This window comes from Bombina bombina, chromosome 1 (assembly GCF_027579735.1).
Source record: "Bombina bombina isolate aBomBom1 chromosome 1, aBomBom1.pri, whole genome shotgun sequence".
In the NCBI taxonomy this organism is placed as follows: Eukaryota; Metazoa; Chordata; class Amphibia; order Anura; family Bombinatoridae; genus Bombina; species Bombina bombina.
In genome coordinates, this window is record NC_069499.1 from 247,377,397 (window position 1) to 247,403,712 (window position 26,316).

At 40.0% G+C, this 26,316-nt stretch overlaps 1 protein-coding gene across 1 annotated transcript in view; it reads right to left on the reverse strand.

Moving 5' to 3' along the window:
* Nucleotides 1-26,316, reverse strand: part of SEC23A (SEC23 homolog A, COPII coat complex component) — a 480,777-nt gene that overhangs the window by 308,737 nt on the left and 145,724 nt on the right. Inside the window, exons 10-12 of the mRNA XM_053697910.1 lie at nucleotides 11,847-11,970; nucleotides 10,660-10,740; nucleotides 9,852-9,941 (exon numbers count right to left, since the gene is read on the reverse strand). Coding sequence (XP_053553885.1) covers nucleotides 9,852-9,941; nucleotides 10,660-10,740; nucleotides 11,847-11,970 — 295 coding nt within the window. The remainder of the gene's footprint in view (nucleotides 1-9,851; nucleotides 9,942-10,659; nucleotides 10,741-11,846; nucleotides 11,971-26,316) is intronic.

Below are 26,316 nucleotides of genomic sequence, written 5' to 3' on the forward strand. Positions count from 1 at the left end.
AGACATTTCATCCGGGGGAGTGGGAACTCCATCCGGAAATCTTTGCCCAAATTACTCAATTGTGGGGCATTCCAGACATGGATCTGATGGCCTCTCGTCAGAACTTCAAGGTTCCTTGCTACGGGTTCCAGATCCAGGGATCCCAAGGCGACTCTAGTAGATGCACTAGTAGCACCTTGGACCTTCAAACTAGCTTATGTATTCCCGCCGTTTTCCTCTCATCCCCAGGCTGGTAGCCAGGATCAATCAGGAGAGGGCATCGTTGATCTTGATAGCTCCTGCGTGGCCACGCAGGACTTGGTATGCAGACCTGGTGAATATGTCATCGGCTCCACCATGGAAGCTACCTTTGAGACGAGACCTTCTTGTTCAAGGTCCGTTCGAACATGCCGAATCTGGTCTCACTCCAACTGACTGCTTGGAGATTGAACGCTTGATCTTATCAAAGCGAGGGTTCTCAGATTCTGTCATTGATACTCTTGTTCAGGCCAGAAAGCCTGTAACTAGAAAAATCTACCACAAAATATGGAAAAAATATATCTGTTGGTGTGAATCTAAAGGATTCCCTTGGGACAAGGTAAAAATTCCTAAGATTCTATCCTTTCTTCAAGAAGGTTTGGAGAAAGGATTATCTGCAAGTTCTTTGAAGGGACAGATTTCTGCCTTGTCTGTGTTACTTCACAAAAAGCTGGCAGCTGTGCCAGATGTTCAAGCCTTTGTTCAGGCTCTGGTTAGAATCAAGCCTGTTTACAAACCTTTGACTCCTCCTTGGAGTCTCAATTTAGTTAATTTAGTTCTTTCAGTTCTTCAGGGGGTTCCGTTTGAACCCTTACATTCCGTTGATATTAAGTTATTATCTTGGAAAGTTTTGTTTTTGGTTGCAATTTCTTCTGCTAGAAGAGTTTCAGAATTATCCGCTCTGCAGTGTTCTCCTCCTTATCTGGTGTTCCATGCAGATAAGGTGGTTTTGCGTACTAAACCTGGTTTTCTTCCGAAAGTTGTTTCTAACAAAAACATTAACCAGGAGATAGTCGTGCCTTCTTTGTGTCCGAATCCAGTTTCAAAGAAGGAACGTTTGTTGCACAATTTGGATGTAGTTCGTGCTCTAAAATTCTATTTAGATGCTACAAAGGATTTTAGACAAACATCTTCGTTGTTTATTCTGGTAAAAGGAGAGGTCAAAAAGCAACTTCTACCTCTCTCTCTTTTTGGATTAAAAGCATCATCAGATTGGCTTACGAGACTGCCGGACGGCAGCCTCCTGAAAGAATCACAGCTCATTCCACTAGGGCTGTGGCTTCCACATGGGCCTTCAAGAACGAGGCTTCTGTTGATCAGATATGTAAGGCAGCGACTTGGTCTTCACTGCACACTTTTACTAAATTTTACAAATTTGATACTTTTGCTTCTTCTGAGGCTATTTTTGGGAGAAAGGTTTTGCAAGCCGTGGTGCCTTCCATCTAGGTGACCTGATTTGCTCCCTCCCTTCATCCGTGTCCTAAAGCTTTGGTATTGGTTCCCACAAGTAAGGATGACGCCGTGGACCGGACACACCTATGTTGGAGAAAACAGAATTTATGTTTACCTTATAATTTATTTTCTCCACGGGTGTGTCCGGTCCACGGCCCGCCCTGGTTTTTTTAATCAGGTCTGATAATTTATTTTCTTTAACTACAGTCACCACGGTATCATATGATTTCTCCTATGCAAATATTCCTCCTTTACGTCGGTCGAATGACTGGGGTAGGCGGAGCCTAGGAGGGATCATGTGACCAGCTTTGCTGGGCTCTTTGCCATTTCCTGTTGGGGAAGAGAATATCCCACAAGTAAGGATGACGCCGTGGACCGGACACACCGTTGGAGAAAGTAATTTATCAGGTAAACATAAATTCTGTTATTACTACTTATTTGAAGTTCAGACTAAGGGCTATTGCATTGTCTTGTTATCTTGCATTTGTATGCAAATCTGCTGTGTTAAAGGGACAGCTTACTCAAAAATGTTTAATTTTAATTGTTCCCAATGATCCTTTACCTTCTGGAGTGTATTACATTGTTTACAAGTATTTCCATTAACCTTACATTGGCATTTGAATAAGTTTATTTAGCCTGTGGTATCCCCACCCATCCTGAAAGTTTTTGGCCTTGAGGCCAAGCTGTATTAACACAGCCAGTAAAATAAATAACACAGCCAGTAAAATAAATTAAACTCCCAGTGGGTTTTGGAAGAGATAAGGTAATAGCATGTTAATTTTCCATTGTCCTCTCCAAGTATTGGTGATTGGTTTATGGACAGATCTAAGATAAAGAAGCAGGTATATTTACACAATGTGATAAAGTAGTGAGACTGATTATACCTACAAGCTCACTCTATTTTATTAGGTTGTGGCTTCAAAACACAAAATTAGCTAATTCATATACACAAATAAACCTTAAAAAATCAAATCTCATACATGATATACTTTGCAGCTGGTAAAAAAAAATTGGAAAGTCATCAAGGGAAAAACAATTTTATAGTATACTGTCCCTTTAAGTGGTCCTTTAAAACTCCAGTCCTTTCTTGAAGGGAACATACCCATTACAGGACTATCCAAATCTTCTGACACATCTCTGCCATCTCCTATAGTGATGAAAGGCAAAGAATGACTGGGGGGGATAGGGGAAGTGGGAGGGATATGTAAGCATTTGGCTGGGGTGTCTTTGCCTCCTCCTGGTGGTCAGGTGTTGTATTTCCCCAGCAATAAGGAATGAAGTCATGAACTCTCCCTGCCTTAATGAGGGAACATAAAACTAAAAGAAAAATACTTAAAGGGACAGTATACACCAATTTTCAGATAACTGCATGTAATAGACACTACTATAAAGAATAATATGCACAGATACTGATATAAAAATCCAGTATAAAACCGTTTAAAAACTAACTTAGACGCTCACAATTTAGCTCTGTTAAAAAGGTAGCTAGAACAACCACTTTAAGAAATAACAGTCACTCCTCCCCTCCCCTCTGCATATGAAAAGACTCTTTACGGGGGGCGGAGCCGGTAGCGGTTAAGATGACCGCATAAATCCTCAGCTCTGAGTAAGCACGCAACATAAAGTGGTACTGATGTATTAAATAATTCCCTTGTGAAGCCCAAATTATCACCCCGAAGAGAGGAACATCAGCTGCACGCATTGATACCATCGGCTCCCGTTGACTCGGGAACTCCGTCTTGATCAAGACCAGAAGCTATAAGAACTGAGGCGCGGCAGCTCTCGGGCCTACAACTACTAGTAGCAGTGAATGCACAGACACGAAAAGACTCTTTACACAAACAGGAGCAAGCTGGAGTAGCTATACCTCGGTATTCTCCTAAAACTTTGGGGCTTGGTTAGGAGTCTGAAAATCAGAGCAATGTTATTTAAAAATAAGCAAAACTATATATATATATATATATATATATATATATATATATATATATATATATATATATATATATATATATATATATATATTTAAAACCTGTATGGGCTATATAAATGGATCATCTACAATACATTTATGCAAAGAAAAAAATTGAGTGTATAGTGTCCCTTTAAAAATTTAAAAATATTTATTAAAGTATGTGTGACAATGGTAATAGAAAGAGCGAAAAATATTAAATAAAAAAAAAGTGTTGTATAAACTGACTGCTTCCGAGTTCTATTCCAACCTGTTTTAGCAGTCACATTCTCTCCAGTGCTTTAGTGTCCATAGAAACCACCATAACTACAATAACATAATTTATGTAAGAACTTACCTGATAAATTCATTTCTTTCATATTAGCAAGAGTCCATGAGCTAGTGACGTATGGGATATACATTCCTAGCAGGAGGGGCAAAGTTTCCCAAACCTCAAAATGCCTATAAATACACACCTCACCACACCCACAAATCAGTTTAACGAATAGCCAAGAAGTGGGGTGATAAAAAAAAGTGCGAAAGCATATAAAATAAGGAATTGGAATAGTTGTGCTTTATACAAAAAAATCATAACCACCACAAAAAGGGTGGGCCTCATGGACTCTTGCTAATATGAAAGAAATGAATTTATCAGGTAAGTTCTTACATAAATTATGTTTTCTTTCATGTAATTAGCAAGAGTCCATGAGCTAGTGACGTATGGGATAATGACTACCCAAGATGTGGATCTTTCCACGCAAGAGTCACTAGAGAGGGAGGGATAAAATAAAGACAGCCAATTCCTGCTGAAAATAATCCACACCCAAAATAAAGTTTAATGAAAACATAAGCAGAAGATTCAAACTGAAACCGCTGCCTGAAGTACTTTTCTACCAAAAACTGCTTCAGAAGAAGAAAACACATCAAAATGGTAGAATTTAGTAAAAGTATGCAAAGAGGACCAAGTTGCTGCTTTGCAGATCTGATCAACCGAAGCCTCATTCCTAAACGCCCAGGAAGTTGAAACTGACCTAGTAGAATGAGCTGTAATCCTTTGAGGCAGAGTTTTACCCGACTCGACATAAGCATGGTGAATTAAGGATTTCAACCAAGATGCCAAAGAAATGGCAGAAGCTTTCTGACCTTTTCTAGAACCGGAAAAGATGACAAATAGACTAGAAGTCTTTCGGAAAGACTTAGTAGCTTCAACATAATATTTCAAAGCTCTAACAACATCCAAAGAATGCAACGATTTCTCCTTAGAATTCTTAGGATTAGGACATAATGAAGGAACCACAATTTCTCTACTAATGTTGTTGGAATTCACAACCTTAGGTAAAAATTCAAAAGAAGTTCGCAACACCGCCTTATCCTGATGAAAAATCAGAAAAGGAGACTCACAAGAAAGAGCAGATAATTCAGAGACTCTTCTGGCAGAAGAGATGGCCAAAAGGAACAAAACTTTCCAAGAAAGTAATTTAATGTCCAATGAATGCATGGGTTCAAAAGGAGGAGCTTGAAGAGCCCCCAGAACCAAATTCAAACTCCAAGGAGGAGAAATAGACTTAATGACAGGTTTTATACGAACCAAAGCTTGCACAAAACAATGAATATCAGGAAGATTAGCAATCTTTCTGTGAAAAAGAACAGAAAGAGCAGAGATTTGTCCTTTCAAGGAACTTGCGGACAAACCTTTATCTAAACCATCCTGAAGAAACTGTAAAATTCTCGGAATTCTAAAAGAATGCCAGGAAAAATGATGAGAAAGACACCAAGAAATATAAGTCTTCCAGACTCTATAATATATCTCTCTAGATACAGATTTACGAGCCTGTAACATAGTATTAATCACAGAGTCAGAGAAACCTCTTTGACCAAGAATCAAGCATTCAATCTCCATACCTTTAAATTTAAGAATTTGAGATCCTGATGGAAGAAAGGACCTTGCGACAGAAGGTCTGGTCTTAACGGAAGAGTCCACGGCTGGCAAGAGGCCATCCGGACAAGATCCGCATACCAAAACCTGTGAGGCCATGCTGGAGCTACCAGCAGAACAAACGAGCATTCCTTCAGAATCTTGGAGATTACTCTTGGAAGAACTAGAGGCGGAAAGATATAGGCAGGATGATACTTCCAAGGAAGTGATAATGCATCCACTGCCTCCGCCTGAGGATCCCGGGATCTGGACAGATACCTGGGAAGTTTCTTGTTTAGATGAGAAGCCATCAGATCTATTTCTGGGAGTTCCCACATTTGAACAATCTGAAGAAATACCTCTGGGTGAAGAGACCATTCGCCCGGATGCAACGTTTGGCGACTGAGATAATCCGCTTCCCAATTGTCTATACCTGGGATATGAACCGCAGAGATTAGACAGGAGCTGGATTCCGCCCAAACCAGAATTCGAGATACTTCTTTCATAGCCAGAGGACTGTGAGTCCCTCCTTGATGATTGATGTATGCCACAGTTGTGACATTGTCTGTCTGAAAACAAATGAACGACTCTCTCTTCAGAAGAGGCCAAGACTGAAGAGCTCTGAAAATTGCACGGAGTTCCAAAATATTGATCGGTAATCTCACCTCCTGAGATTCCCAAACCCCTTGTGCCGTAAGACCCCCACACAGCTCCCCAACCTGTAAGACTTGCATCTGTTGAGATTATAGTCCAGGTCGGAAGAACAAAAGAAGCCCCCTGAATTAAACGATGGTGATCTGTCCACCACGTCAGAGAATGTCGTACAATCGGTTTTAAAGATATTAATTGAGATATCTTTGTGTAATCCCTGCACCATTGGTTCAGCATACAGAGCTGAAGAGGTCGCATGTGAAAACGAGCAAAGGGGATCGCGTCCGATGCAGCAGTCATAAGACCTAGAATTTCCATGCATAAGGCTACCGAAGGGAATGATTGTGACTGAAGGTTTCGACAAGCTGAAATCAATTTTAGACGTCTCTTGTCTGTCAAAGACAGAGTCATGGACACTGAATCTATCTGGAAACCCAAAAAGGTTACCCTTGTCTGAGGAATCAATGAACTTTTTAGTGAATTGATCCTCCAACCATGATCTTGAAGAAACAACACAAGTCAATTCGTATGAGATTCTGCTAAATGTGAAGACTGAGCAAGTACCAAGATATCGTCCAAATAAGGAAATACCACAATACCCTGTTCTCTGATTACAGACAGAAGGGCACCGAGAACCTTTGTAAAAATTCTTGGAGCTGTAGCTAGGCCAAACGGCAGAGCCACAAACTGGTAATGCTTGTCCAGGAAAGAGAATCTCAGGAACTGATAGTGAGCTGGATGAATCGGAATATGCAGATATGCATCCTGTAAATCTATTGTAGACATATAATGCCCTTGCTGAACAAAAGGCAAGATAGTCCTTACAGTTACCATTTTGAATGTTGGTATCCTTACATAACGATTCAATATTTTTAGATCCAGAACTGGTCTGAAGGAATTCTCCTTCTTTGGTACAATGAAGAGATTCGAATAAAACCCCAGCCCCTGTTCCAGAACTGGAACTGGCATAATTACTCCAGCCAACTCTAGATCTGAAACACATTTCAGAAATGCTTGAGCTTTCACTGGGTTTACTGGGACACGGGAAAGAAAAAATCTCTTTGCAGGAGGTCTTATCTTGAAACCAATTCTGTACCCTTCTGAAACAATGTTCTGAATCCAAAGATTGTGAACAGAATTGATCCAAATTTCTTTGAAAAAACGTAATCTGCCCCCTACCAGCTGAGCTGGAATGAGGGCCGCACCTTCATGTGGACTTAGAAGCTGGCTTTGCTTTTCTAGAAGGCTTGGATTTATTCCAGACTGGAGATGGTATCCAAACTGAAACTGCTCCTGAGGATGAAGGATCAGGCTTTTGTTCTTTGTTGAAACGAAAGGAACGAAAACGATTATTAGCCCTGTTTTTACCTTTAGATTTTTTATCCTGTGGTAAAAAAGTTCCTTTCCCACCAGTAACAGTTGAGATAATAGAATCCAACTGAGAACCAAATAATTTATTACCCTGGAAAGAAAGGGAAAGTAGAGTCGATTTAGAAGACATATCAGCATTCCAAGTTTTAAGCCATAAAGCTCTTCTAGCTAAAATAGCTAGAGACATAAACCTGACATTAACTCTGATAATATCAAAAATGGCACCACAGATAAAATTATTAGCATGTTGAAGAAGAAGAATAATATTATGAGAATCATGATCTGTTACTTGTTGCGCTAAAGTTTCCAACCAAAAAGTTGAAGCTGCAGCAACATCAGCCAATGATATAGCAGGTCTAAGAAGATTACCTGAACACAGATAAGCTTTTCTTAGAAAGGATTCAATTTTCCTATCTAAAGGATCCTTAAAGGAAGTACCATCTGCCGTAGGAATAGTATTACGTTTAGCAAGGGTAGAAATAGCCCCATCAACTTTAGGGATTTTGTCCCAAAACTCTAATCTGTCGGACGGCACAGGATATAATTGCTTAAAACGTTTAGAAGGAGTAAATGAATTACCCAAATTATTCCATTCTCTGGAAATTACTTCAGAAATAGCACCAGGAACAGGAAAAACTTCTGGAATAACCACAGGAGATTTAAAGACCTTGTCTAAACGTTTAGATTTAGTATTAAGAGGACCAGAATCCTCAATCTCTAAAGCAATTAAAACTTCTTTAAGTAAAGAACGAATAAATTCCATTTTAAATAAATATGAAGATTTATCAGCATCAACCTCTGAGACAGAATCCTCTGAACCAGAAGAATCATTAGAATCAGAATGATGATGTTCATTTAAAAATTCATCTGGATAAAGAGAAGTTTTAAAAGATTTTTTGTGTTTACTAGAAGGAGGAATAACAGACATAGCCTTCTTAATGGATTCAGAAACAAAATCTCTTATGTTATCAGGAACACTCTGAACATTAGATGTTGTTGGAACTGCAACAGGTAATGGTACTTTACTAAAGGAAATATTATCTGCATTAACAAGTTTGTCATGACATTTAATACAAACAACAGCTGGAGGAACAGCTACCAAAAGTTTACAGCAGATACACTTAGCTTTGGTAGTTCCAGCACCAGACAGCGATTTTCCTGAAGTATCTTCTGACTCAGATGCAACGTGAGACATCTTGCAATATGTAAGAGAAAAAACAACATATAAAGCAAAATTGATCAAATTCCTTAAATGACAGTTTCAGGAATGGGAAAAAATGCCAAAGAACAAGCTTCTAGCAACCAGAAGCAATGAAAAATGAGACTTAAATAATGTGGAGACAAAAGCGACGCCCATATTTTTTTAGCGCCAAAAAAGACGCCCACATTATTTGGCGCCTAAATGCTTTTGGCGCCAAAAATGACGCCCACATCCGGAACGCCGACATTTTTGGCGCAAAAGAACGTCAAAAAAATAACGCAACTTCCGGCGACACGTATGACGCCGGAAACAGAAAAGATTTTTTGCGCCAAAAAAGTCCGCGCCAAGAATGACGCAATAAAATGAAGCATTTTCAGCCCCCGCGAGCCTAACAGCCCACAGGGAAAAAGTCAAATTTTTAAGGTAAGAAAAATGATTGATTCAAATGCATCATCCCAAATATGAAACTGACTGTCTGAAAAAAAGGAATGTTGAACATTCTGAGTCAAGGCAAATAAATGTTTGAATACATATATTTAGAACTTTATTAAAAAAGTGCCCAACCATAGCTTAGAGTGTCACAGAAAATAAGACTTACTTACCCCAGGACACTCATCTACATGTTTGTAGAAAGCCAAAACCAGTACTGAAACGAAAATCAGCAGAGGTAATGGTATATATAAGAGTATACCGTCGATCTGAAAAGGGAGGTAAGAGATGAATCTCTACGACCGATAACAGAGAACCTATGAAATAGACCCCGTAGAAGGAGATCATTGAATTCAAACAGGCAATACTCTCTTCACATCCCTCTGACATTCACTGCACGCTGAGAGGAAAACCGGGCTCCAACCTGCTGCGGAGCGCATATCAACGTAGAATCTAGCACAAACTTACTTCACCACCTCCATAGGAGGCAAAATTTGTAAAACTGAATTGTGGGTGTGGTGAGGGGTGTATTTATAGGCATTTTGAGGTTTGGGAAACTTTGCCCCTCCTGGTAGGAATGTATATCCCATACGTCACTAGCTCATGGACTCTTGCTAATTACATGAAAGAATTTTTTTTTAACTGCATTATAGTCCTCTTGTTTTACACAAGTCTGTAACATTAGCTGAGTTCAGGCAGTGCCATGTAACCCAAGAATGCAAAAAGAATTATATTTAGACTGAAGGGAATACCCCTTTACAAATCTTTGTTAACATTATTATGGAAAAAAAAAAAGTCTATTACGGAATTTATTTTATTACACAGAAAAGAAAGGCTTTTTTTTTTTTACAAGTGATATTTCTAACCTGGTTGACAACTTCAAAGTACACAGCTAAGGTTGTGGTGGGATTAATACCGCATATTTTCCACTGGCAGGTGCCTCCTGTTCCAATCTCCTGGGAAAATAAATAGCATGATTATTAGACCAGGCGCCACAGCAGATTAAAAAAAAAAAAAAAAAGCATCATACTTTTGTATCCCAGTAAAAGAAAATTAAAGCTTTTTACTTTAGAGGCAATAAAATATCAATATAATATCCGCTGAAAGCATTAAATGAAGATAAATAGGTCTATTACCGGTTCATTAGATTCACAGGGCCTGGTACCCGCTCGCTAATTAACTACCTAATTGCTGTAATGTGCCGCAGCTTATTTCATCATTACATTTTTTTTTACAGGAAAATAATTATAAAATAGTAAAAAAAAAAAATCCTTTTTTTATTTTAATAATATGAACAGGTTTGACTAATTTTGTAAAAAAAAAATTTAAGCACACTTCTATTTTCCATTGTCCTGTTTAGTGTCCCTGATTTGGAATTCACACTCTCTGACTGCAGAATCAGTATGGTAACTTCTGCTTTTACTATAGTGTAGACGGGAGGAAACCAGAATTGGATAAAAAGAAAATGATAAAATAAAGGAAGTTTGCAGCTCTACCCAAATAAAAGTTAATAAAAACAACAATAATAATAATAATAATAATAATAATAAAAAACAACATAGGAAAGCAAAATATAACCATGCAGGCAATACAAAAAAAATTAGAGAAAAAAATATCTGATTGTGTCCATGTAAGCAGATAACAAAATCACAATAAGATGCACAAGTCACTTACGTTTTCAGACACACAGGGTCCTTTGGCATTCAGGGACACACATGGACCAATAGCCCCTGAAATCTTCAATTCTCTTGATGTCTTGAATAAAAAAATTACAAAACAAAAATCTGTTTACGTTTGTAGGAACTTTGAGTGCAGTAAATGGATTGTGCGGTTATGGAAAGAAGTTTGTTTTTGACTGACTAGGGGACATTTCAAAAGTCTGAAGGTAAATAGGAGTCTAAATAATTGAAACAATTTGTATAAATTGGTTTAAAAAAGAAAAAGCACTACTACTTTTAAGCATAATCACAGGCATACTTATGGGTTCGGTTCCAGACCACCGCAATAAAGCGAATTTCGCAATAAAGTGAGTCACACATTTTTTGGTTTCCCAGTGCCTATAAAAGTTATGTTTATGCTATACTGTAGTCTATCAAGCGTGCAATAGCATTAGGTCTAAACCCCCTTCGATTTAAAAAAAACCTTAATATCTGAAGCATAATAAAGCGAAGCGCAATAAAATGAGGTACATCTTTATTAGTTTATTTTCTCCTATATAAAGTAAAAGATCAAAACTGTAGAACATTTATTTCGTAACTATCACCCTCCTGGTCTTGATCACTTATTACAAACCCAGTCTTAACTATATGCAATACTCAACCATTTCAAAAACAGATTGGTCCAACCAACTGACCGCTCCAAAAAAGAATATACAACTTAAAAACAATTCAGAATGTTTTAGGGTTTAGATGGAATATCTGTGAGCAACCATGGTAGTATATTTATCTATAAAAGCTTATGTTATCATGTAAAACTATTCAAACAATTATCAAAAACTTGCCAGCACAGGGAGGAATGACACAATCTTTGGGTATTTTTGAACATTATATTGCAATATCTGTGTCTCTTCCACACATCTAGAACCCTGTATAGAAAGATAAACAGCTTTCAAGCTAAACTTTCTAAAATTATTTGAGGGACTTCACAGTACTGACGAAACTACTTGGATTAAGTCGCCAGAGCAAAGAGCTTAAGATCATCAGGATCTAAGTCTGAACACTACACACTTTCATTACATTTAATGTATATTTTCAGTATATAAGCATCAGTTCCATTAAAATAATCTGGTTATAATAATTTGATTTTTTATGTCCAAATCTTCAAATGAAACTAAAGGCACTGCTGAGCAACTATGTTCTTACCTTAATTTCTAATGTACCTCCAAATGCCATCTTGAAGCTCCCCTGTGAATCTTTGGTAAAGACCCTCTGAAAGGTTTGTTTGAATAAAGATGTGTTGAAAGAATCACCCATTACCATGTGACCCCTATATGGAGAGGAAACAGGAAATGCTGTAATGCACATAATATTAACTTACAGCTCTTTCACCTACACTTTTGTAATATACCAGTGATCTCTATGGATTAAGCATTTACAGAAATAGACATTTAAAAAAACTCATTGTAACAGCATAAGCTACAATTCCACACGATTTTTTCAAGGCCCAAAATGACTCCATACGTATTTGTGAATGTAGTTCTACTGACACATATTCTGCACAACAGGTGCTATTATAATGTACATTTTATTTTATGTTACTAGGCAATAAGCCTGCCCGGAGGGCAGTCTATGTTTAAAAAAATACAAACCCCTAAGCTAATGTTACAAAAAATAAAAAAAGTAAAAAATTACAGAAAAATATAAACAAAACTATCCAAAATAAAAATTTAAACCTAAACTAATACCCCTTTAAAAATAAAAAATCCCCCCCAAATAAAAAACACCCCCTAAACTAATACTAATATACCAATAGCCCTTAAAAGGGCCTTTTGTAGGGCATTACCCTAAGTTAAAGAGCTCTTTTACTTACAAAAATTACAAAATTAGCCCCTAACAGTAAAAAACCCCACCCAACCAACCCCCCCAAAATAAAAAAAAAATCTAACAAAAAAATAAAATAAATAATTATCAAAAATAAAAAAATTATACCTAATCCCTATGAAAAGCCCCCCAAAACAAAAACACCCCCTCATCTAAACTACCGATAACCCTTAAAAAAAAAACACCCACCAAAACCCCCAAAATAAAAAAAATCTAACACTAAAAAAAAACTAAAACTACCCATTGCCCCTAAAGGGGCATTTGTATGGGCATTGCCCTTAAAATGGCATTCAGCTATTTTACTGCCCTTAAAAGGGCAATTAGCTCTTTTACATCCCATTAAATACCTAATCTTAAAAATAATTAAAAAAAAAAAAAAAAAATCCTAAAACTAAGCCCCAAATAGGTACTCACCGTTCCTGAAGTCCGGCGGAGAAGGTCTTCTTCCAGGCAGCTCCGTCATCTTCTATCTTCATCCTGTGCAAAGGCATCTTTCCCCCGATGCGCGGATCCTCAGCGGCAGCAAGGCTCCTTTTCATCCGATGTTCGTCGCACACTGAAAATAGAATGCAAGGTACTGCATTTAATTTGGGGTACCTTGCATTCCTATTGGCTGAAATTTTGAAATCAGCCACAGAATTAGAGCTACTAAAAATCCTATTGGCTGAGGACCTGTGCATCGGGGAAGCCAGCTCCACACTTCCGTTCCGTGTTGCCTTTGCTCCAGATGAAGATAGAACATGATGGAGCCACCTGGAAGAAGACCTTCTCCACTGGACTCCAGGAACGGTGAATACCTATTTGGGGCTTAGTTTTAGGATTTTTTAAAAAAATTTTTTTTTTTAAGATTAGGGATTTAATGGGCTGTAAAAGAGCTGAATGCCCTTTAAAGGGCAATCCCCATGTTAGTGTTAGTTCTTTATATTTTGGGGGGTTTGGTGGGTGGGACTTAGTATTTTTTTTTTTTAAATGTAAAAGAGCTGTTTAACTTAGGGCAATGCCCTACAAAAGGCCATTTTAAGGGCTATCGGTAGTTTAGTTTTTAGATTAGGGGGTGTTTTTATTTTGGGGGGTTTATTTTCATAGGGATTAGGTATAATTTCTTAATTTTTGATAATTATTTTTCTGTAATTTTTTTTTTTTTTTTTAAATACAAGCTTTATTAATGACAAATTATATCACATTACATGAGCATAGAAATCACAATCAAGTAGAACATGAGCATAAATCTATACATGTGATTCACCTGATGAGATACTTATACTTTATAAGGCTTAAAGGGCCACTAAACCCAAAATATTTCTTTCATGATTCAGATAGAGCATACAAATTTAAACAACGTTACAATTTACTTCTATTATTTATTTTGCTTAATTTTTCAGATATCCTCATTTGAAGAAAAAGCAATGCACATGAGTGAGCCCTTTAAGTAAACAGTATTTCCAGGATCAGGTGTCTTCTTGCATTGAGTTAGTCTTATAAGTCCATCAACTTTGAGCTTGTATATTTTTTCTGTCATTTTAGATTTTTTATTTTTTTGAAATTTTAGATAATTTTTTTGTAATTTAATGTTAGGTTTAATTTAAATGTGTAACTTAGTAATGGGGTTAATTTAGGGGGTGTTAGGTAAGGGGGCCTAGTAATTGGGAGGTTAGACTTTTTTGTTATACTTTGTGCGGGCGGTTAGGTGTTTTTTTATTTATTTCTTGCAGGCGGTTATGTGTTTGTTTTTTTTGTTTCATGCAGGAAGTTGCGTGTTTTTTCTATTTATTTTTTTAGGCTTGGGTTTGCATATGCTGCATCCAGATGGATTCTTTTGGCTGCGCGCACAGCCAACATTCCTTTGAGGATGCGTGTGCAACTGGCGACACCGACGGACGCGTTACAAAAGCGATTATAGTATAGATACCTCATTATTACTCACAAATTGTATGTATTAAATAGCAACATGCATTTGTAAACAGGGATATTCATGAACACATCATTCTATCTAGGATTAGATAGATGAAAAAGTTAGACGTCACTTATCTCAGTTTTGTCATTCTTTATGACTATTGTGTACATTCATCTATCTAGCTTTAATTCAAAAGGATATTTTACTGCATGTGTATACATCAAATTAAATATCCTGTAACTGGATACCAAGGTATGCTCTTCAATAAAGGATACCAAAACAACAAAACTAATTAAGTAACAGCAGTAAATTGGAAAGTTGTTTAACCCGTAACAGATGTAACCTGTAAGTTGTGTGTCCTTAAAAAGGGACATAAACCTAAACATTTTATTTAAATGATTCAGATAGAATATGCAAATTTAAATAACTTTCCAATTAACTTCAATTATAAAATGTTTTTTTTTGTTATCCTTTGTTGAAAAGGAGGAAGATAAATTCAGGAGTGTGCACATGCCTGCAGCACTATATGGCAGCAGTTTTGCAACAATGTTATGCATTAGCAAGAGCACTAGATGGCAGCACTATTTCCTGTCATGCAGTGATCCAGACATGTGCACGCTATCTATCTGGATATCTCTTTAACAAAAGAATAACTTGAGAACGATGCAAATTTCGATAACAGAAGTAAATTGTAAATAGTATTTTCTATCTGAATGAAAGAACAGAATGTGGGAAAAGAGTTCAAATGCTTTATTAAAAGTAATTTATACTAGTAAAGGGGGGTAGCATTAATATATCCACCTGTCCCCCACAGAATGCTAAAACTGTTAGTCCAAATTACAGTTCTAGAAATTCTAGTAGAAAAAAGTTTAGTGCTATGAACACAAATGCTCACAGCTTAGGAAATCAATAATGACAAGGGACAACTTGTATTTAGTAGCTATAACAGAATCATGGTACAACGATTCTCATGACTGGGACATAGTCAGACCTAGATACAAGTTATTTAAACAGAGTAGGAAAGAAATGTGGAGAAGTTGCTCTGTATGAAAAAGAAAATATAAAGGTTACTGAAATTGTAGGAGCTAATGATGATGTGGAAAGTATTTGAGCGACTGTGGAAACTGGGGATTAAAATGTGTTTAGAATAGGGGTTGTATATAGGCCAGCATTACAGGATGAAAAACTGGACAATCTGTTATTAGAAGAAATAACCAAAGTGACCATGAAGAGTAAGGTTATAGTAATGGGGGGCTTTAATTGGCCAGATATACACTAAAGCAGGTATAGTCTTGAATCCTTGCAAGGGGAATCACTTAAGCAACCGACTCAAAAGGAAGCTATATTAGATGTAATACTTACAAAAAGTGATACAGTATCAGATGTGTCTAAAGGTGCAGTGCTCTCCCCAGAGTCAAATCTGTGGCCGCACCACCCGGCTATTTTTCATGACCACCCAACAAGTGATTGGAAGTTGTATTTTACTGGAGCTTCACTTGTTACACTTTCCCCTCTTATAGGTACAGATCGGGTGGTATCTTTTCCGTTACTAAATTGTCAAGAAGTAGTTCTACTGTCCTCTATATTACTGCTGCAAGTAGATGAATGGGTTACAAGTGCTCCGTAGAAGCTGCGTGCCCTCCATCTTACCTCCCCTGCAGGACGCACATTCCTTTAATCTCAGAAATGGCTCTGAAAACGTGGCAGGTGATGGGACAGCACAACACCCAGCTAGGCCCTGCTCTTCTCATATATTCAGACTGAGATTAAAGGGACAGTCTAGGCCAAAATAAACTTTCATGATTCAGATAGAGCATGTCATTTTAAACAATTTTCCAATTTACTTTTATCACCAATTTTGCTTTGTTCTCTTGGTATTCTTAGTTGAAAGCTTAACCTAGGAGGTTCATATGCTAATTTCTTAGACCTTGAAGGCCACCTCTTTTCAGAATGCATTTTAATAGTTTTTCACCACTAGAGGGTGTCAGTGTGCTTAATTAGTGTAATATAATAATGTCCACCAAGGAAGAGTCCTTTTTTAAGTAGGTACAAAAACGGAAGAAGTCAGAACAGATTCGCCTTATCTTTCCAGGTAAAGAACTCAAAGGTAAAGTGTGATAGAAGTAATAGGGTGATACTTAGCTTGGCTCCGCTTAGAAAAAACAGAATTTATGCTTACCTGATAAATTACTTTCTCCAACGGTGTGTCTGGTCCACGGCGTCATCCTTACTTGTGGGATATTCTCTTCCCCAACAGGAAATGGAAAAGAGCCCAGCAAAGCTGGTCACATGATCCCTCCTAGGCTCCGCCTACCCCAGTCATTCGACCGACGGACAGGAGGAAATATGCATAGGAGAAACCATATGATACCGTGGTGACTGTAGTTAGAGAAAATAATTCATCAGACCTGATTAAAAAAACCAGGGCGGGCCATGGACCGGACACACCGTTGGAGAAAGTAATTTATCAGGTAAGCATAAATTCTGTTTTCTCCAACATAGGTGTGTCCGGTCCACGGCGTCATCCTTACTTGTGGGAACCAATACCAAAGCTTTAGGACACGGATGAAGGGAGGGAGCAAATCAGGTCACCTAAACGGAAGGCACCACGGCTTGCAAAACCTTTCTCCCAAAAATAGCCTCCGAAGAAGCAAAAGTATCAAATTTGTAAAATTTGGCAAAAGTGTGCAGAGAAGACCAAGTCGCTGCCTTACATATCTGGTCAACAGAAGCCTCGTTCTTGAAGGCCCATGTGGAAGCCACAGCCCTAGTGGAGTGAGCTGTGATTCTTTCAGGAGGCTGCCGTCCGGCAGTCTCATAAGCCAATCGGATAATGCTTTTAAGCCAAAAGGAAAGAGAGGTAGAAGTTGCTTTTTGACCTCTCCTTTTACCAGAATAAACAACAAAGAAGATGTTTGTCTGAAATCTTTAGTAGCCTCTAAATAGAATTTTAGAGCACGGACTACGTCCAAATTGTGTAACAAACGTTCCTTCTTTGAATCTGGATTCGGACACAAAGAAGGTACAACTATCTCCTGGTTAATATTTTTGTTGGAAACAACTTTCGGAAGAAAAACAGGCTTAGTACGCAAAACCACCTTATCTGCATGGAACACCAGATAGGGCGGAGAACACTGCAGAGCAGATAACTCTGAAACTCTTCTAGCAGAAGAAATTGCAACCAAAAACAAAACTTTCCAAGATAATAACTTAATATCTACGGAATGTAAGGGTTCAAACGGAACCCCTTGAAGAACTGAAAGAACTAGATTTAGACTCCAGGGAGGAGTCAAAGGTCTGTAAACAGGCTTGATTCTAACCAGAGCCTGAACAAATGCTTGAACATCTGGCACAGCTGCCAGCCTTTTGTGAAGTAAAACAGATAAAGCAGAGATCTGTCCCTTCAGAGAACTTGCAGATAATCCTTTCTCCAAACCTTCTTGTAGAAAGGATAGAATCTTAGGAATTTTTATCTTGTTCCATGGGAATCCTTTAGATTCACACCAACAGATATATTTTTTCCATATTTTATGGTAAATTTTTCTAGTTACAGGCTTTCTAGCCTGAATCAGAGTATCTATTACAGAATCTGAAAACCCACGCTTTGATAAAATCAAGTGTTCAATCTCCAAGCCGTCAGTTGGAGGGAAACCAGATTCGGATGTTCGAATGGACCTTGAACAAGAAGGTCCTGTCTCAAAGGTAGCGTCCATGGTGGAGCCGATGACATATTCACCAGGTCTGCATACCAAGTCCTGCGTGGCCACGCAGGAGCTATCAAGATCACCGAAGCCCTCTCCTGATTGATCCTGGCTACCAGCCTGGGAATGAGAGGAAACGGTGGGAATACATAAGCTAGGTTGAAGGTCCAAGGTGCTACTAGTGCATCTACTAGAGTCGCCTTGGGATCCCTGGATCTGGACCCGTAACAAGGAACCTTGAAGTTCTGACGAGACGCCATCAGATCCATGTCTGGAATGCCCCATAATTGAGTTATTTGGGCAAAGATTTCCGGATGGAGTTCCCACTCCCCCGGATGGAATGTCTGACGACTCAGAAAATCCGCTTCCCAATTTTCCACTCCTGGGATGTGGATTGCAGACAAGTGGCAGGAGTGATCCTCCGCCCTTTGAATTATTTTGGTCACTACTTCCATCGCCAGGGAACTCCTTGTTCCCCGCTGATGGTTGATATATGCAACAGTCGTCATGTTGTCTGATTGAAACCTTATGAATTTGGCCTTTGCTAGTTGAGGCCAAGCTTTGAGAGCATTGAATATCGCTCTCAGTTCCAGAATGTTTATCGGGAGAAGAGATTCTTCCCGATACCATAGACCCTGAGCTTTCAGGGGTTCCCAGACCGCGCCCCAGCCCACCAGACTGGCGTCGGTCGTGACAATGACCCACTCTGGTCTGCGGAAGCTCATTCCCTGTGACAGATTGTCCAGGATCAGCCACCAACGGAGTGAATCTCTGGTCTTTTGATCTACTTGAATCGTCGGAGACAAGTCTGTATAATCCCCATTCCACTGTCTGAGCATGCACAGCTGTAATGGTCTTAGATGAATTTGTGCAAAAGGAAATATGTCCATTGCTGCAACCATCAATCCTATTACTTCCATGCACTGCGCTATGGAAAAACGAAGAACAGAATGAAGTACTTGACAAGAGCTTAGAATTTTTGATTTTCTGACCTCTGTCAGAAAAATCCTCATTTCTAAGGAATCTATTATTGTTCCCAAGAAGGGAACTCTTGTTGACGGGGACAGAGAACTCTTTTCTTTGTTCACTTTCCATCCGTGAGATCTGAGAAAGGCTAGGACGATGTCCGTATGAGCCTTTGCTTTTGACAGAGACGACGCTTGAATCAGGATGCCGTCCAAGTAAGGTACTACTGCAATGCCCCTTGGTCTTAGAACCGCTAGAAGGGACCCTAGTACCTTTGTGAAAATTCTCGGAGCAGTGGCTAATCCGAATGGAAGTGCCACAAACTGGTAATGCTTGTCCAGAAAAGCGAACCTTAGGAACTGATGATGATGTTCCTTGTGGATAGGAATATGTAGGTACGCATCCTTTAAATCCACCGTGGTCATAAAGTGAATGGTTTCCATTTTGAACGATGGAACCCTGAGAAATTTGTTTAGGATCTTGAGATCTAAAATTGGTCTGAATGTTCCGTCTTTTTTGGGAACTATGAACAGGTTGGAATAAAAACCCATCTCTTGTTCTCTTATTGGAACTGGATGAATTACTCCCATCTTTAACAGGTCTTCTACACAATGTAAGAATGCCTGTCTTTTTATTTGGTTTGAAGATAATTGAGACCTGTGGAACCTTCCCCTTGGGGGTAGTTCCTTGAATTCCAGGAGATAACCTTGAGAAACTATTTCTAGTGCCCAAGGATCCTGAACATCTCTTGCCCAAGCCTGAGCAAAGAGAGAAAGTCTGCCCCCCACCAGATCCGGTCCCGGATCGGGGGCCATCCCTTCATGCTGTTTTGGTAGCAGTGGCAGGCTTCTTGGCCTGCTTACCCTTGTTCCAGCCTTGCATCGGTCTCCAGGCTGGTTTGGGTTGTGAAGTATTACCCTCTTGCTTAGAGGATGTAGAATTAGAGGCTGGTCCGTTTCTGCGAAAGGGACGAAAATTAGGCTTATTTTTAGCCTTAAAAGACCTATCCTGAGGGAGGGCGTGGCCCTTTCCCCCGGTGATGTCTGAAATAATCTCTTTCAAATCAGGTCCAAACAGTGTTTTACCCTTGAAAGGGATGTTAAGCAATTTTGTCTTGGAAGACACATCCGCTGACCAAGATTTTAGCCAAAGCTCTCTGCGCGCCACGATAGTAAACCCTGAATTTTTCGCCGCTAATCTAGCTAATTGCAAAGCGGCATCTAAAATAAAAGAGTTAGCCAATTTAAGTGCTTGAACTCTGTCCATAACCTCCTCATACGAAGATTCTTTATTGAGCGACTTTTCTAGTTCCTCGAACCAGAAACACGCTGCCGTAGTGACAGGAACAATGCATGAAATTGGTTGTAGAAGGTAACCTTGCTGAACAAACATCTTTTTAAGCAAACCCTCTAATTTTTTATCCATAGGATCTTTGAAAGCACAACTATCTTCTATAGGAATAGTAGTGCGTTTGTTTAGAGTAGAAACCGCCCCCTCGACCTTGGGGACTGTCTGCCATAAGTCCTTTCTGGGGTCGACTATAGGAAATAATTTCTTAAATATAGGGGGAGGAACAAAAGGTAAGCCGGGCCTTTCCCACTCCTTATTTACTATGTCCGCCACCCGCTTGGGTATAGGAAAGGCGTCGGGGGGCACCGGAACCTCTAGGAACTTGTCCATCTTACATAATTTCTCTGGAATGACCAAATTGTCACAATCATCCAGAGTAGATAATACCTCCTTAAGCAGTGCGCGGAGATGTTCTAATTTAAATTTAAATGTTACAACATCAGGTTCAGCTTGTTGAGAAATTTTTCCTGAATCTGAAATTTCTCCCTCAGACAAAACCTCCCTCCTGGCCCCTTCAGATTGGTGTGAGGGTATGTCAGAACAGTTATCATCAGCGTCCTCTTGCTCTTCAGTGTTTAAAACAGAGCAATCGCGCTTTCTCTGATAAGTAGGCATTTTGGATAAAATGTTTGCAATAGAATTATCCATTACAGCCGTTAATTGTTGCATGGTAATAAGTATTGGCGCACTAGATGTACTAGGGGCCTCTTGTGTGGGCAAAACTGGTGTAGACACAGAAGGGGATGATGCAGTATCATGCTTACTCCCCTCATTTGAGGAATCATCTTGGGCAATATCATTATCTGTGGCATCATTGTCCCTACTTTGTTTGGACACTATGGCACAATTATCACATAAATTTAAATGGGGAGAAACCTTGGTTTTCATACATATAGAACATAGCTTATCTGATGGTACAGACATGTTAAACAGGCTTAAACTTGTCAACAAAGCACAAAAAAACGTTTTAAAATAAAACCGTTACTGTCACTTTAAATTTCAAACTGAACACACTTTATTACTGAATATGTGAAAAAGTATGAAGCAATTGTTCAAAATTCACCAAAATTTCACCACAGTGTCTTAAAGCCTTAAAAGTATTGCACACCAAATTTGAAAGCTTTAACCCTTAAAATAACGGAACCAGAGCCGTTTTTACATTTAACCCCTATACAGTCCCAGCTATTTGCTTTGCTGAGACCCAACCAAGCCCAGAGGGGAATACGATACCAAATGACGCCTTCTATAAGCTTTTTCAGTGGTTCTTAGCTCCTCACACATGCATCTGCATGCCCTGCTCTCCAAAAACAACTGCGCATTAGTGGCGCGAAAAACATAATTTATGCTTACCTGATAAATTCCTTTCTTCTGTAGTGTGATCAGTCCACGGGTCATCATTACTTCTGGGATATTACTCCTCCCCAACAGGAAGTGCAAGAGGATTCACCCAGCAGAGCTGCATATAGCTCCTCCCCTCTACGCCACTCCCAGTCATTCGACCAAGGACCAACGAGAAAGGAAAAGCCAAGGGTGAAGTGGTGACTGGAGTATAAATTAAAAAATATTTACCTGCCTTAAAAACAGGGCGGGCCGTGGACTGATCACACTACAGAAGAAAGGAATTTATCAGGTAAGCATAAATTATGTTTTCTTCTGTTAAGTGTGATCAGTCCACGGGTCATCATTACTTCTGGGATACCAATACCAAAGCAAAAGTACACGGATGACGGGAGGGATAGGCAGGCTCTTTATACAGAAGGAACCACTGCCTGAAGAACCTTTCTCCCAAAAATAGCCTCCGATGAAGCAAAAGTGTCAAATTTGTAAAATTTGGAAAAAGTATGAAGCGAAGACCAAGTTGCAGCCTTGCAAATCTGTTCAACAGAGGCCTCATTCTTGAAGGCCCAAGTGGAAGCCACAGCTCTAGTAGAATGAGCTGTAATTCTTTCAGGAGGCTGCTGTCCAGCAGTCTCATAAGCTAAACGAATTATGCTACGAAGCCAAAAAGAGAGAGAGGTAGCGGAAGCTTTTTGACCTCTCCTCTGCCCAGAGTAAATGACAAACAGAGAAGACGTTTGTCGAAATTCCTTAGTTGCCTGTAAGTAAAATTTTAGAGCACGGACTACATCCAGGTTGTGCAGTAGACGTTCCTTCTTTGAAGAAGGATTTGGGCATAAAGAAGGAACAACAATCTCTTGATTGATATTCCTGTTAGTAACTACCTTAGGTAAGAACCCAGGTTTAGTACGCAGGACTACCTTATCCGAATGAAAAATCAAATAAGGAGAATCACAATGTAAGGCTGATAATTCAGAGACTCTTCGAGCCGACGAAATAGCCATTAAAAATAGAACTTTCCAAGATAACAACTTTATATCAATGGAATGAAGGGGTTCAAACGGAACGCCCTGTAAAACATTAAGAACAAGGTTTAAACTCCATGGTGGAGCAACAGTTTTAAACACAGGCTTAATCCTGGTCAAAGCCTGACAAAAAGCCTGGACGTCAGGAACTTCTGACAGACGTTTGTGTAACAGAATGGACAGAGCTGAGATCTGTCCCTTTAATGAACTAGCAGATAAACCCTTTTCTAAACCTTCTTGTAGAAAAGACAATATCCTAGGAATCCTAACCTTACTCCAAGAGTAACCTTTGGATTCACACCAATATAGGTATTTACGCCATATCTTATGGTAAATCTTTCTGGTAACAGGTTTCCTAGCCTGTATTAAAGTATCAATAACTGACTCAGAAAACCCACGTCTTGATAAAATCAAGCGTTCAATTTCCAAGCAGTCAGCTTCAGAGAAGTTAGATTTTGATGTTTGAAGGGACCCTGTATCAGAAGGTCCTGCTTCAGAGGTAGAGACCAAGGTGGACAGGATGACATGTCCACCAGGTCTGCATACCAAGTCCTGCGTGGCCACGCAGGTGCTATTAGAATCACTGATGCTCTCTCTTGTTTGATTCTGGCAATCAATCGAGGAAGCAACGGGAAGGGTGGAAACACGTAAGCCATCCTGAAGTCCCAAGGTGCTGTCAGAGCATCTATCAGGACTGCTCCTGGATCCCTGGATCTGGACCCGTAACGAGGAAGCTTGGCGTTCTGTCGAGACGCCATGAGATCTATCTCTGGTTTGCCCCAACGTCGCAGTATTTGGGCAAAGACCTCCGGATGAAGTTCCCACTCCCCCGGATGAAAAGTCTGACGACTTAAGAAATCCGCCTCCCAGTTCTCCACTCCCGGGATGTGGATTGCTGACAGGTGGCAAGAGTGAGACTCTGCCCAGAGAATTATCTTTGATACTTCCATCATAGCTAGGGAGTTTCTTGTCCCTCCCTGATGGTTGATGTAAGCAACAGTCGTGATGTTGTCCGACTGAAACCTGATGAACCCCCGAGTTGTCAACTGGGGCCAAGCCAGGAGGGCATTGAGAACTGCTCTCAATTCCAGAATGTTTATTGGCAGGAGACTCTCCTCCTGACTCCATTGTCCCTGAGCCTTCAGAGAATTCCAGACGGCACCCCAACCTAGAAGGCTGGCGTCTGTTGTTACAATTGTCCAGTCTGGTCTGCTGAACTGCATCCCCCTGGACAGATGTGGCCAAGAAAGCCACCATAGAAGAGAATTTCTGGTCTCTTGATCCAGATTCAGAGAAGGGGATAAGTCTGAGTAATCCCCATTCCACTGACTTAGCATGCACAGTTGCAGTGGTCTGAGGTGTAAGCGTGCAAAGGGTACTATGTCCATTGCCGCTACCATTAAGCCGATTACCTCCATGCATTGAGCCACTGACGGGTGTTGAATGGAATGTAGGGTGCGGCAAGCACTTTGAAGTCTTGTTAGCCTGTCCTCTGTCAGGTAAATCTTCATTTCTACAGAATCTATAAGAGTCCCCAGGAAGGGAACTCTTGTGAGTGGAACGAGTGAACTCTTCTTTTCGTTCACCTTCCATCCATGTGACCTTAGAAATGCCAGCACTAACTCTGTATGAGACTTGGCAGTTTGAAAGCTTGAAGCTTGTATCAGAATGTCGTCTAGGTATGGAGCTACCGAGATTCCCCGCGGTCTTAGTACCGCCAGAAGAGCACCCAGAACCTTTGTGAAGATTCTTGGAGCTGTAGCCAATCCGAATGGAAGAGCCACAAACTGGTAATGCCTGTCTAGGAAGGCAAACCTTAGGTACCGATAATGATCTTTGTGAATCGGTATGTGAAGGTAAGCATCTTTTAAATCTACAGTGGTCATGTACTGACCCTCTTGGATCATAGGTAAAATTGTCCGAATAGTCTCCATCTTGAACGATGGAACTCTTAGGAATTTGTTTAGGATCTTTAAGTCCAGGATTGGTCTGAAAGTTCCCTCTTTTTTGGGAACCACAAACAGATTTGAGTAAAACCCCTGTCCCTGTTCCGATCGTGGAACTGGATGGATTACTCCCATTAACAAGAGCTGTTGTACGCAGCGTAGAAACGCCTCTTTCTTTGTCTGGATTGTTGACAATCTTGACAGATGAAATCTCTCTCTTGGAGGAGAGTATTTGAAGTCCAGAAGGTATCCCTGAGATATTATCTCTAGCGCCCAGGGATCCTGGACATCTCTTGCCCAAGCCTGGGCGAAGAGAGAAAGTCTGCCCCCCACTAGATCCGATCCCGGATCGGGGGCCCTCAATTCATGCTGTTTTAGGGGCAGCAGCAGGTTTCCTGGCCTGCTTGCCCTTGTTCCAGGACTGGTTAGGTTTCCAGCCTTGTCTGTAGCGAGCAACAGCTCCTTCCTGTTTTGGTGCAGAGGAAGTTGATGCTGCTCCTGCTTTGAAATTACGAAAGGAACGAAAATTAGACTGTCTAGCCTTAACTTTGGCTTTGTCCTGAGGCAGGGCATGGCCTTTACCTCCTGTAATGTCAGCGATAATCTCTTTCAACCCGGGCCCGAATAAGGTCTGCCCTTTGAAAGGTATATTAAGAAATTTAGACTTAGAAGTAACATCAGCTGACCAGGATTTTAGCCACAGCGCCCTGCGTGCCTGAATGGCGAATCCTGAATTCTTCGCCGTAAGTTTAGTAAGATGTACTACGGCCTCCGAAATGAATGAATTAGCTAGTTTAAGGACTCTAAGCCTGTCCGTAATGTCGTCCAGAGTAGCTGAACCAATGTTCTCTTCCAGAGACTCAATCCAGAATGCCGCTGCAGCCGTGATCGGCGCAATGCATGCAAGGGGTTGCAATATAAAACCTTGTTGAACAAACATTTTCTTAAGGTAACCCTCTAACTTTTTATCCATTGGATCTGAAAAAGCACAGCTATCCTCCACCGGGATAGTGGTACGCTTAGCTAAGGTAGAAACTGCTCCCTCCACCTTAGGGACCGTTTGCCATAAGTCCCTTGTGGTGGCGTCTATTGGAAACATTTTTCTAAATATCGGAGGGGGTGAGAACGGCACACCGGGTCTATCCCACTCCTTAGTAACAATTTCAGTAAGTCTCTTAGGTATAGGAAAAACCTCAGTACTCGTCGGTACCGCAAAATATTTATCCAACCTACACATTTTCTCTGGTATTGCAACTGTGTTACAATCATTCAGAGCCGCTAACACCTCCCCTAGTAATACACGGAGGTTTTCCAGTTTAAATTTAAAATTTGAAATATCTGAATCCAGTCTGTTTGGATCAGAACCGTCACCCACAGAATGAAGTTCTCCGTCCTCATGTTCTGCCACCTGTGACGCAGTGTCTGACATGGCCCTAATATTATCAGCGCACTCTGTTCTCACCCCAGAGTGATCACGCTTACCTCTTAGTTCTGGTAATTTAGCCAAAACCTCAGTCATAACAGTAGCCATATCCTGTAATGTGATTTGTAATGGCCGCCCAGATGTACTCG